We start from the raw sequence: 12270 nt of genomic DNA, 5'->3' as shown, positions 1-12270 counted from the left end.
ATTTGCAAAACCTGTAGCATTTCAGTTACATAACAGGCAATTTAAAACAGCAATAAATGACAAAATAAAGACATTAAACAAATAAAGCCAAACAATTCATGGAAAAATAATGTTCTACCGTCACCAATCTGTTATTCCAGCTTCATTTTTTTTTATTTAAAAAGTGGCATATTGGAAAATATTTCCAGCAGTGACTTTCTGAGAACAGTTAAAAGTTACTGTTACTGTGCATTACTGTTAAAAGTACCCATATTACCTGGAGAATACTAACATGCATAGATAGATAGACCATGCACATCTACACAGGAAGTCCCCTACAGAATACTGCCACACTTTGCAGCCCTTTAGCATAATTTTAATAAATGTAATGTAATGGCAGTCATTCTTAAAAATATTTATGGGAAATGTTATTTAACAAGAATCATAATAAAGTCAATGCCATTATGATGATTATTGTATTCTGTATTTAGACCCTAAGCAACAACAACAAATATTGCCTTGATATTTCAATTTTGTGTGTGGCTCCAAATCCAGGCCTCCATTGGTTAATAAATTTGATTTCCATTGATGATTTTTGTGTGATTTTGTTGTCAGCACATTCAACTTTGTACAGAACAAAGTATTCAATGAGAATATTTCATTCATTCAGATCTAGGATGTGTTATTTGAGTGTTCCCTTTATTTTTTTGAGCAGTGTATATATATATATATATACTTTAAAATATACATTTTTAACATATTCATTTTTCATTTATGACTATTTTTTGTAGTTAATTTAATAGTTGTTTCTGTTCACTCTTTATTCCCCTATTTTATATATGTAATTTTATTTGTCCTATTTTATGGCAGTCTTAATAGTCTATATGTAGTCATATAGACTACATATAGACTATATCACAAATAAACAAAAAGGAGCAAGAATATAAAATATATGTAGTCATATGACATAAATCACAATAATTCGTAAATATAAACCGGTACTGTCTAGAGCTCTCTGAGCAATAACCGCTCTGAACTGTTTAATTGCCAGTAATCATCTTAAACGGACAAAGTGTACTCAGCAGTCTTTCATAAACAGTTACATAATACAGGTACATGTCGTCTCTTGGAGCTGCTGTTTATGCCAGCGATGTCTGACACATGGGGGGACTCCGTTTCCCAGAGTTCCGTAGGGCGCAGGCGCAGATCGCGTTGCCTAACAGTGGTAAACAGACGTCAGAAAGGGAGTCTTCGTCAAAACAAAACAAAGCAAAATAAGTCAAAAAGAGAGTGAAGAAGCGGATATTTGGATCGCTACGACGACAGAAAGTTTCTCAAAACTCGTCTCGGATCTGAAACGGCTGCTCGGTGGAGCCTATCTGAGGTTTTTCGCGGACTTTTTTACGGATTGTAAACTCTGGAGTAGCAGGAGCTTAAGCAGCTAGCGTTACGGTGGCTATCGTGCTGTTTGGAAAGTGCGGCGGCGACTTGGAGCCGACAGACCCGCTGAGTTCCCTGGAACAAACTGTGGGATTCCTTCACCGAGTCCACGAAGGCGACCATCAGACTGGAGTTTAGTTTGGAGCGGGGCGGTGTGTGAAGTGTTTGAACGCCGTGTGAGGCGGCAAGACTGTGGGAGAAACATGGCAGTTGGTGACATGCGCCTGGCCGCAATGTGGCGTATGGAACGGACCTAAGGCACGGACTTCAGGACTACTTTTTTATTTTATTTTTTTTAACAGTTTTTTTTTTTTTTTTTACTACAATAAACTTTATTAAGGTTAGACTAAAGCACATTACCCTCCCCTTTAGTCTATTTTAGACCCAAGTTTGGATGTTTAAATCCCAGACGGCACACAGACACAGTGGACAAAGTCTCAGGATTGTTTGCACAAAGTCGCTCCTTGGACATTTTTACTATTAACTCTAATTCAGCCGCGCTGGTTAGTGACTGCTGAATTTTATATTCTTGCTCCTTTTTGTTTATTTGTTTTTATTTGCAAACGTGCTTTTCAAACAAAAAATATTTTTGACGGAAAAGTAAGAAAAAAATCTGGAAATTTGGTACAGAAAAATATTTTCACTCATTTCTAAAATATTACTTTGGTGATTTTAAAAACACTTTTTATACTTAACGAACTTATTTTTTTGATATGAGCCGAAACCTCTGTAGATCCAGATGTTTTGGTGCTCATTGACACTCCTTCACTGTTGTTTGTGTTTCATTGAAACAAAGACTTCTTCTCTATATATAAATCGGAAGGTTTATGATAGTTACTATTAAGGAGATTATTTGGGTTCCCTAATCTCCAATCTGAGGATTAACAGAGGCCATTGGTGTGTCCAGATTATTGCGTCTCCTTTCTAGGCCCCTTAGTTGAAGCCCCCCTGTTGTGACTGAGGTATATATAAATACATATATATATATATATATATATTATTTTTGTCGGAAACTTTTTAATTTACATTTAAAGATAAAAAAAAGGTAAATGTTTTAGGAGAACAGAACTTTGTCAGAGGAAGTTTAGAGAACCAGCATGGAGGAGTCTTCAATGCCCCCCATCGATCCCGATTTTGAGCCGCAGAGCAGACCCCGCTCCTGCACATGGCCGCTCCCGAGGCCCGACATCTCGGCTGTCAAAGTAGAAGGGGCGGATGGCGCCGAGTCCGCCGCCGGGACCCCGCCCGCAGCCGACGAGGACAAGCCCGAACCGCAGCAAATCATCTCCGAGCCCGAGAAAGCTGCTGTCGCCGCGGCGGCGGCGGAGGAGGGCGGGGTTGTGGCCGGCGTGGGCGGAGCCGGAGCGACGCCCCGCAAAGGATCCTCCCGCCGCAACGCGTGGGGGAACCAGAGCTACGCGGATCTGATAAGCCAGGCCATCGAGAACTCCCCAGAAAAGAGGCTGACCCTGGCTCAGATCTATGACTGGATGGTGAAAACTGTGCCTTACTTCAGAGATAAAGGAGACAGCAACAGCTCTGCCGGCTGGAAGGTGAGCCCGAGCAAAAGTAAACAACTTGTTGCGCATACTGATTAATTTTTTGCACAACAAATCAAAACAAAGTCAAAACTACATGATAAGTTAAGATTAGGAAAGATCTATGGTTGCATTTTATGAGATTATTGTTTTAGATGTTTCCCACCCTGAACAACTGATCCAAATTATTGCATTCCGTCCTTAGCTGCATTCAGCTGCAGCAGGAGCCTGTTAATCATCCACTCATTTAATCATCCATTCATTTAAGCCATGTGTATAGCAGCAGGGAAACACCTCAGACAAGAAGGGCACCATGATTAAGTACAGGGTCCCTATGCAGTCTGGAAAAGTATTGACTTTAATTATTCTGTATGTACTTAGAAAAAGAGCATATGGGAAAATATTTAAAGTAGAAATATAAAACTATATTCTCTACACAACTATATAGAACAGTGGTGTTCAAAATATTTTGTCACGCAGGCCAAAATTGTCAAGTCAAAATTACTTGTGTGGCAAAAGAATTTCTAAAACTACAGAAAAGTAGTCATTGTATTTCTCTTTTCACTACTCAATAATAAAATAAACATACATTTTTTCTAATTAAATGAGTAGAGAATGTAATTTTTTTATAGGAAAGGGAAGATCAAATCATTGTATATCTAAAAATGGACAACAATAACAAAGTAAACATCAGGAATCTATAAATAGGAAAGAATTTGACAAAGTTAAGTAGCTGTTACTACATTAGCAATTTTAAAAAAATTATTATAGTACAGATTTAAGATTTAAAACACAGACACTGTAAGAGAGTGAAAATCTTTCAGTGAAGTAAGCTGGGAAAATGGATTTTTTTTATGTCAACAAAATGAACTGTGCTACAGGCTTATGAGCCATAAGCCATAAAACATCACTAATGTGCTAATTAAAGATCAAAATTATAATAATAAAAAAAACTTCAAAGTTCAAGTTAATTGAAGCTGAATTTAAACTTCGAAAGCCACATTAGTTGCCCTGTAAATTAGAAACAGGATTTATTTCCTTGATTAAATCTAATATTATTAAACTCTTTACTATACTGGCGAAGGTGAGAAACTGCATCCAGGTGTAAAAATAAAAATAATTTTTAAGCTTAAGAAGTTGCATGTTGTATGCTTTTAAAAGTTGGTCTTTGCACAGCTGATTGTTTTGTTCCACTTTTAATTTGTTGCCAATCTGTATGGCAAGCCATGAAGGCCAAAATAGATGCAGGAATTAGGAAAAAGTGACTCCTTAGTTTTGGGATATCTGTGATTGGCTAGAAAATTGTAACCTATATAGAAAAAAAAATAAAACAAAAATATTGAACATCATCTAATTGGTGTCTACAGACACACCACTCATAGCCCTCTGGTTTTAAAAAAGTGTGGACTTAGAGTAATGACTTTCTGTTGCTAAGCGACAGAATTTGTGTTTCTTGAATGCTGTGGAAAAGCATAGTAAACATCTTTCAGCCAGCTGGCAGGCAGTTTCTCTGGCATCTGGATAACAAACAGGGCCATGAAGCAGGCTTTAAAACCTTGGCCCGTTCTCCAGCGGAACAATATTTAATTCTGTATCTTTGCAGCCATAACAGGAAACCTCCATGACCTTTAGGCTGTTACGTCTGATAGGGAGGCCGCTGTGTTCCTAAAACGCCTCCAAAGATTTCAGAGCGACCATCTGTGTTCTTTATTTTAATTTTTTATGCATTGTGAACTTAAATTTAAGAAAATAAATTAGATTTAGCTGGATTTCTGGTATTTTGGACCTGATTACCAGGTCCAGATCTGATTTTTCCCACATAATGTTCCAGATTCAGAGCACAGCTGCAGCTAAGTTACTTCAGTTAGCAATTATTCTGATAATTACCGAGTTAAAAATATTTTTACTGAAGCCTTTTTGTACAATATTAGAAAAAAAATTAAGTCAAATAATTCATTTCATTTTTAAAATAATAAAATAAACATTTATTGCCTAACATACAGCAACATAGCATTCCTTTAGTTAACGCTTTATCATTTGAAGCAAATGATGCCTCTGCAGATAAAAAATACTCCTAACAATATACATCTACACTAAGCCTTTCTGCTCGACTTAACATCGATACAGTGTAGGTTGATATATTTTTTGCATTAATTGATTAATAAGTAGGAGATTTTAATAATTTTTTTTTACATCATTTGAACCAAGTGCAATTTGAGAAGTTTTGGGTAGAACATATATACAGGTTTTTTTATTATTATTATTTTAAATGCAAAGTATTTTTGTACAAATCTGGCTTAATTACTGCTCTTTTTTTTTTTTTAATTGTTCTTTCTTGACTCTGTATACTCCAGTTAACAATTAATTGATGGATAATAAATCAATAACGATATCCGTCGCGATAGTCACGTGATCGATATCGATAGATAATCTGATAGAATATTCAATACATGGAATATACTCTGAACTTTTTTTCACAGTGGAATCAACTGGGCTGTTTATTCTTTGGTTGCCTAGCAACAACCTTCTGAGTAACTGCTGGTTACCTACCAACAATCCTTGAGTAACATGCCCAAACTGTATCTTGTGTGCAGCTCCATAGCTAAATAGATTTATCAAATTTTTGGCTTTTGAAAATTAAATTTTCGGAAAAATCTGGATTCTTTTTTTCACCAATGAACTCTTTGGGTTCCCAGCGTGTTTTTATAGCTTGTGATTTTTTTGGACTTTGATAGAATATTCTTATTAATATATAGAATAATCAACTTACTCACTGTTTGGTTACCTAGCAACAATAAGTTGAGTAACTGGCACAGCAGCAGTTTCAGGTTTTGCCACCCTGTGCCATAACTCCTTAAAAATGAAAACTGCGGATGAAACAGAAAAGGTCACGCCAATAGTTTGGCAGTATTTCATATATTTAAAACAAAAAACTGATCAATAATTATTGATATTGACTGATATGAAATGCTAGTATCGTGATATGTTTTCAGCCATGTTGTCCAGCCCTTTTTCAGACGTAACAGAGTTTTTTGTTTTTGTAAAGTTCAATTTTTCTGATTTTGCTCTTATTCTTCTCAGAATTCAATCCGCCACAACTTATCACTCCACAACAAGTTCTTGAGGGTTCACAATGAGTCCACTGGGAAGAGCTCCTGGTGGATGCTCAACCCGGAGGGCGGGAAGACGGGAAAAGCCCCCCGCCGCCGAGCTGTCTCCATGGACAACAGCAGCAAGCTGCTGAAGAGCCGCATGCGAGCCAAGCAGACCAAGAAGCAGGCCGGAGCTGCCAGTGGCGGCGGTGTGCTGCAGGGAGATGGCGGCGGCGGTTCTGCCAGCGCTGACAGCCCCAACTCGTCACAGCAGTTCCCCAAGTGGGGCGTGAACAACAGCAGCCCATCATCGCGTGGCAGCCTGGACGATTCTGACATGTGGACCACCTTCCGCCCACGCACCAGCTCCAACGCCAGCACCCTGAGCGGCCGCCTGTCGCCCATCGCCCCAGGCCAGGAGGACGATGACAGCCTGCCTGACGACGGCCTGCTGGGCCGTTACGCCTCCAGCAGCCTGACCCCGACGCTCACCGAGACCGTCATGGAGGAGCTGGACCTGATCGACAACCTCACCCTGATGACGGCACAGCAGGGCGCGGCCAGTCCCAGCACGGCGCCTCCGGCTCCGCCCACGCCGCTGCCTTCCGCTTCCACCCTGCTGCCGCGCGGCTCCAGCTTCACCTCCTTCCACTCTGCCGCCCAGCCCGCCGTCTCTCTCAAAGAGCCCCCGGCGTCTTTCAGCAACTCCCTCTTCAACCCGATGAGCAGCTCCGGCGCTCATGGCGGCAGCCACTACGGCGGCCATGTTCCCTCCAGCCTGGAGGTGCTGCTGACCTCTGACTCCCCTCCGCCCAGTGACGTGCTGATGGCCCAGGTCGGCCCGCTCATGGCAAACTCTGGAGGTCTGGGTCAGATGGGTTTAGGCGTGCGAGCCAAACCCGCTCAGCTGCAGCTGAACAAAGCGCTGGAGGCGAACGCTGTGGCGCCGATGGCGATGCAGACCCAGATGCAGCCGCCACTGCCACAGCAGCATTTCCGCCACAACCACCAGCAGCATCAAGTCGGACTGGGGATGATCCTGTCCGGACTCTCCCAGGACCCGACTCCCCTCTCTGCTCTCAAAACCCACCAGGCGCAAACCATCAGCGCTCATCACACCAGCCCCGCTCCGGCCCCAGCAGCCAGTCAGAGCCTGAGCATGCCAACGGTTGGTCCGTTTGGCACTCCGACAGGGTTCCAGCCCGGTCAGGAGCGACTGCCCACGGACCTGGACATAGACATGTTCACTGAGAACCTGGACTGTGACGTGGATTACATCATCAACAGCGACCTCATGGACGGAGACGGCATGGATTTCAACTTTGACCCCATCCTGCCCGGAGGCCAAGGCTACACGGGGCCGACCACCACACAGGGCTCGGCCCACAGCTGGGTGCCTAGCTAATCCAGCAGAACCTCATCAGGTACGCCAACTCCTCTGCTTTACCTTACAGACGATTCTTATTTAAACCGCTTAAAGAGTAAAAAGCTGCAGAGTCACCACAAACTGGAAAAAAGCAGCTAAACTTTAAGTTAAAACCAGATTTTTCACAACCCATCCGCCTTGGAAAAATGCATTTATACCAGCTGAAATCACTAGTAACGTAATGCCTTACAAAAATGTTCAAACGCCTCGAATCTTTTAATATTTTACCCTGATGTCACAACCTATGGCAGGACAATAAATCAATAACATCTATCACAATAGAGAAGTGATCAATATCAATAGATTCAATAACTTCACTGAACTTTGAACAGCATTCTGGGGGGTGTAGGCAGAGGAAGGACTTTAGCTGTTCAACTTCCTCTAGGCTGGAATCAACTAACTCACTCATTCTTTGGTTACCTAGCAACTCACTCATTCTTTGGTCACTTAGCAACAACAAATTGAGTAACTTGCGCAGCAACAGTTTAGGGTTTTGCCACTGTGCCTCATAACTGCATAAAAATAAAAAACGACGACGTGGAAACTGTGGCGCAGTTCCTCCATGTTGTTCAAAGTAGCAGCTTGTCCACATCGTCTGACATATTTTCCTTCTACGTCTCATGCGGGTCGGTCCCGACAGCAGCCATTTTATTCATGTGAATTTCTCTCGCACATTGATCAAGAGCGTCCACATATTTATGATCCAGGTTGTGACTCACTCTTGTTTCGATTATGTCTTGCAGGATCTCACCTCCAGTCAACTTAACCTCACTAAAACAGCAGAACAACTGGTGCACCGCCCCCTGCTGGATGAAAACAGCAAATCCAACGTCTGACCTCACGTTGCGTGCCAAGACGTGCGGTTACAGGGAGGCAACTATGCACTGCTTTTTTATTTTTCTCTAAATGATTTTTCTTAATAACACTTGGCAACAATTTGGCTGCTTTCTTATGAACCGGAACTGATGACTTTATTATTATTATTATTATTATTATTTGTGTAAAAAAAAAAAGAAAAGAAAAAAAAAAGATATTTTTTGGAGTGTAAAGACAAATCATCAGAGGTTGCTTTTCATGTCATGTTACGCCGCAGCAGCTGTAGAGATGGTACGTCCAGATCAAGCTGGCGCTGGTTCTGAACACTTTATTCTTGTTGTTTTTTGGCCAGTTTTGCACCAGCGCTCGTTCGACGCGTTGCTGTGCGATCGACTGAAAGACGTGTGGGCGATCAAGCTGCACAGACCCGAGAGAGAGGGAGAGAAACAGAGTTGAGATCAGGAAGACTAACGGACTGGACGACCTTTTGGTGGCTTTACATCAACCCTGTAAATTTAACTCAATTGGAGTTGTTTTCCTTCTGTTTGGCATTTTTTTGACAAGTGTGCTATGATAGAAACCAGCTGGAGGGTGTTTTTGTTTTCGCCTAAATCCCTGAGGTGCGTTTGAACTAACAAAATGAAGAAATCGAACGTGTGTGGGCATTTCAAAGTATTACACGCCACCAGAATGCCTCCGCTCTCTTATCGTTGTTGTTTTTGGGTTTTCCTCCTTGAGTCTGTGCATTTTCAAAGCACTTAGGTTTCCTGCCACACAGGGACCCCAAACTGTAAAAATTAGTTTATATCGTTTCAACAAATAATAATAAAAAAAGAGTATATAATCCTTTAAAATAGACAATTAAATGAACACATTGCACCTGTACTTGACGGCATGCTATGCAGATTTATCAGGAGACAGAAACAAAACCTTGAAGGAAATCAAAGGTTTTGTTGTTGAGCGTTCTCCTGGTATGGTTCCTTGGAAAAGTATTCATCCTCACTAAACATCTCGCGTTTTGTTACAAAAACAAACTGCAACGTGTTCTATTGGGATTTTATGTGGAAGAAGTGAAAGGTGGAACATTTTTATTTGCAAATATCTGAAAAGTGTGGATTATCTTTTATTACCTTGGATTAAAAGTGTTGAATTGCCTTTTGCTACAGTTCTAGTTTTGTCTCTACCAACTTCTTGCATCTGGAGACAGAGACACTTAGCATTTGGTATATCTGCAAATTTGTTTTTGTCGGCTTCTGTTTTTAAAAATCCAGAAATTATAATTTTTTTGGATACATTTTAAAACTCTGGTTTTCCCGTTTTAGTGTGTAAGTCCCATAAAATATGCAAAAAAAAACCCCGAACTTTTTCTGTTTCATTTACAAATGAATTCAATTTTGAGGAAAATCTTACAGGATTTTAAGGTGTAAATTATTAAACATGGCCTAATATAGATGCATGCCACACATTTCAGATTTATTTTCTTTACCTGATCACATTTTTACATCCATCCATCCATTTTCTGTACTCCCTTGTCCTTAGTGGGGTCGGCGGTGCTGGTGCCTCTCCAGCTAACGTTTCAAGCGAGAGGCGGGGTCACCCTGGACAGGTCGCCAGTCTGTCGCAGGGCAAATGTTTTTACACCACTTTATTCTATTTTTCCACATAAAATCCCAATAAAACATTTAAGTTTGTGGTTTTAGCCTCTCAAAACGTGGAAAAGTTTCTAGAAGGATGCCTATTTTCGACAAGATGCTGCAAAACTGCTTTCTTTTATTGTTTGTACGGAGCGGGAGCTTGTAAGAGTCTCCTCTCACACTTTAATTTTTAAATACTAACATGAAAGCAATTAAATCATGGTGTGAGAGGTACCAGAAAAGAATATATTTGACTATAGTTTTAATATACAATTTAGATTGAGATGAAAAATCAGATATTAATACTTATATTACTAATGACAAGTGATGTTTTTTTACATTGGAAGAAGCATTCTCAGATTTTTAACAGTGATTTTTCTATACTTTCATTTTTGTAAAGGACAAGATGCATGTGGATTTTTTTTTTACATAACCAAAGGAACACTAATATTTGCATGGCATTTAAAAAGCGCTTGGGCCTGACAGCATCTTCTGTGCACATAAGCTTCGCAAAGCAGACCTGTAATGTGATTTTTATTTTATTTTTTTATTGGGAAGATAAAGGAGGCGAATACTTGATCATGTCAGCTACGATTCCCAGCCACCTGCCTCAATGCGCTTTTTATTTGTTTTACCCTGAAAATCTGCGTCGGTTCTCATCTCAAAACGAGTTACCTCTCAGAAGCAGGAAAACAGCTGCGTGCAGATGTAATCGGATATTTATTTTGCACAAGACTGGAAACCCAACATGCCATGTCTTTGATTATTAATTTCCTCTGAGAAAAAAAAAGAGCTGATCTAAAATTAAACTTCCTGTTTTGTTTTTCTTTAAAGAGTCTTCATGTTTAGTTGTTCAGCCATGCGTATCAGTGCTAGTTGTACTTCTTTTTTCTTTTTTATCTGCCAATATCCAAAACACTAGAGCACGATGTTGCTTTGTAGCAATACTTAAACCTATCATCTCCTGTCTTTTAACATTTTGTTCTTGTTGATTCTGTGCTCAGAAATAACACCCACCCTGCATCTTGAACTCATTTTTTCACGGTAGAATTGTTAAAAAAACAAACAAAAACAAAAACCGTTAAAGCACTCTCCTTTTTTCCCTCCCCACAAATGTTTTATATCTTGTTTTTGTTTTTGCAAATAATGGTGCTAGATGATATCAGTGCAGTTGGTGCATATCAGGGCCTTTGTATTTTGGATTATTATAGTTAGGATGCAACCAGAACTTTTTGTTTTTTGTTTTGTTCTTACATGTACAATTTAACCTGGAAGCAAAAGTTCAACTTCTTTAATTATGCATGATTTGTATTAAGTAATATCAGTAATTATTTTAGTCATATATGCAACAAGGCTTGTTTTTGTTTAATATCTGATAATTCCCAGCTGAGAGGCTGCAGCAGCTTCTTTTTCTCCAGTTTACGATCGCTGCCTCTGTGGTGTTTATTACCTGGCTTGTATCTCCTCTAACTATGACAGAACTTTCTGCTTGTTCTTATTCTTCTGTTATTGTTGGTAGCAGTTAGTTTCTGTATGTTTTTAACTTTCCCCCCATTTGTTACAGCATTAAAAGTTGGCGTAGGGGGACAATGGGTTGTGCAGAAGCCAATTAATGTTTAAGGTTTTTAATCATGTGAATATTTTCTTCTTCTTCTTCTTTTCCCTCCTTTGTTATTTTTTTTGCTTCTACTTTTCTTTACACTTTGTAAAGTCAGCCAGAGATAAAGGTAGAGACGCAGAAATCAATTCAATAAAATGTTTAACCCACTTTGTTTCACTCATTTGTGAAGCTGCAGACTTCAAGATCTGCCACCAGAGGGCGCTGTTGCTTCAGCTACTTCCGTTAGTTTCTGAGATAAACATGAGTACGTTTAGATTTATATACATTTGTTTTTTGGACAGAGCTACTTCAATATGATCCATAATTGTTTATATCAAAGTAATATGAAATTACATTTTTAATCAAACGGCATCTAAATACAGTCATGGTTTCTCAAATGTCGCTGATTTTATAGTTTACTGCAGTTTTATAATACAAATTTCAGGATTTTATCGAGGATCAAGTCAAGTTTATACCGACTCTCAGCGATTTACTGGACTTCTGGATCAGATCCTGACTGATGTTAACCCGTTTGGTTGGTTAATGATGGCAGGTTTTCAGGTTTTTATTTTTGTTTTGACAACAGACCTCAGGGTCCCCATCGGATTAAGATCTCGAGTTTCTTAACCGTGTTTATAAAATTCACTCATTGATTTACAAGAATATTTATAGCCCTTGAAATTTTTCTAATTCTTTATGCATTACAGCTACAAGCGTCTAGCGTTAGCATTTAATTGGACTCTGG

The 12270-nt window shown here is 39.8% G+C and overlaps 1 protein-coding gene across 1 annotated transcript; it reads left to right on the top strand.

The window, feature by feature from the left end:
* Window positions 1–1117: 1117 nt before the first annotated feature.
* foxo4 (forkhead box O4) lies at window positions 1118–11692 on the top strand. The gene is made up of 3 exons (XM_014991212.2): window positions 1118–2972; window positions 6039–7473; window positions 8219–11692. The coding sequence occupies exons 1-2, from the start codon at window positions 2517–2519 to the stop codon at window positions 7452–7454; spliced, it is 1872 nt and encodes a 623-aa protein (XP_014846698.1). The 5' UTR covers window positions 1118–2516; the 3' UTR covers window positions 7455–7473; window positions 8219–11692.
* The last annotated feature ends 578 nt before the right edge of the window (window positions 11693–12270 follow it).

This window comes from Poecilia mexicana, unplaced genomic scaffold (genome assembly GCF_051168715.1).
Source record: "Poecilia mexicana isolate PSO_F unplaced genomic scaffold, ASM5116871v1 scaffold_10, whole genome shotgun sequence".
Lineage (NCBI taxonomy): Eukaryota > Metazoa > Chordata > Actinopteri > Cyprinodontiformes > Poeciliidae > Poecilia > Poecilia mexicana.
The sequence above is the reverse complement of the archived record's forward strand: the minus strand, read 5'-3'. Positions and strand labels throughout refer to the sequence as shown.

Coding starts and splice junctions, on each gene's coding strand:
- foxo4 (XM_014991212.2), top strand. CDS start 2,517: ATGGAGGAGTCTTCAATGCCCCCCATCGATCCCGATTTTGAGCCGCAG. Junction 2,973..6,038: donor ACAGCTCTGCCGGCTGGAAG/GTGAGCCCGAGC, acceptor TATTCTTCTCAG/AATTCAATCCGCCACAACTT.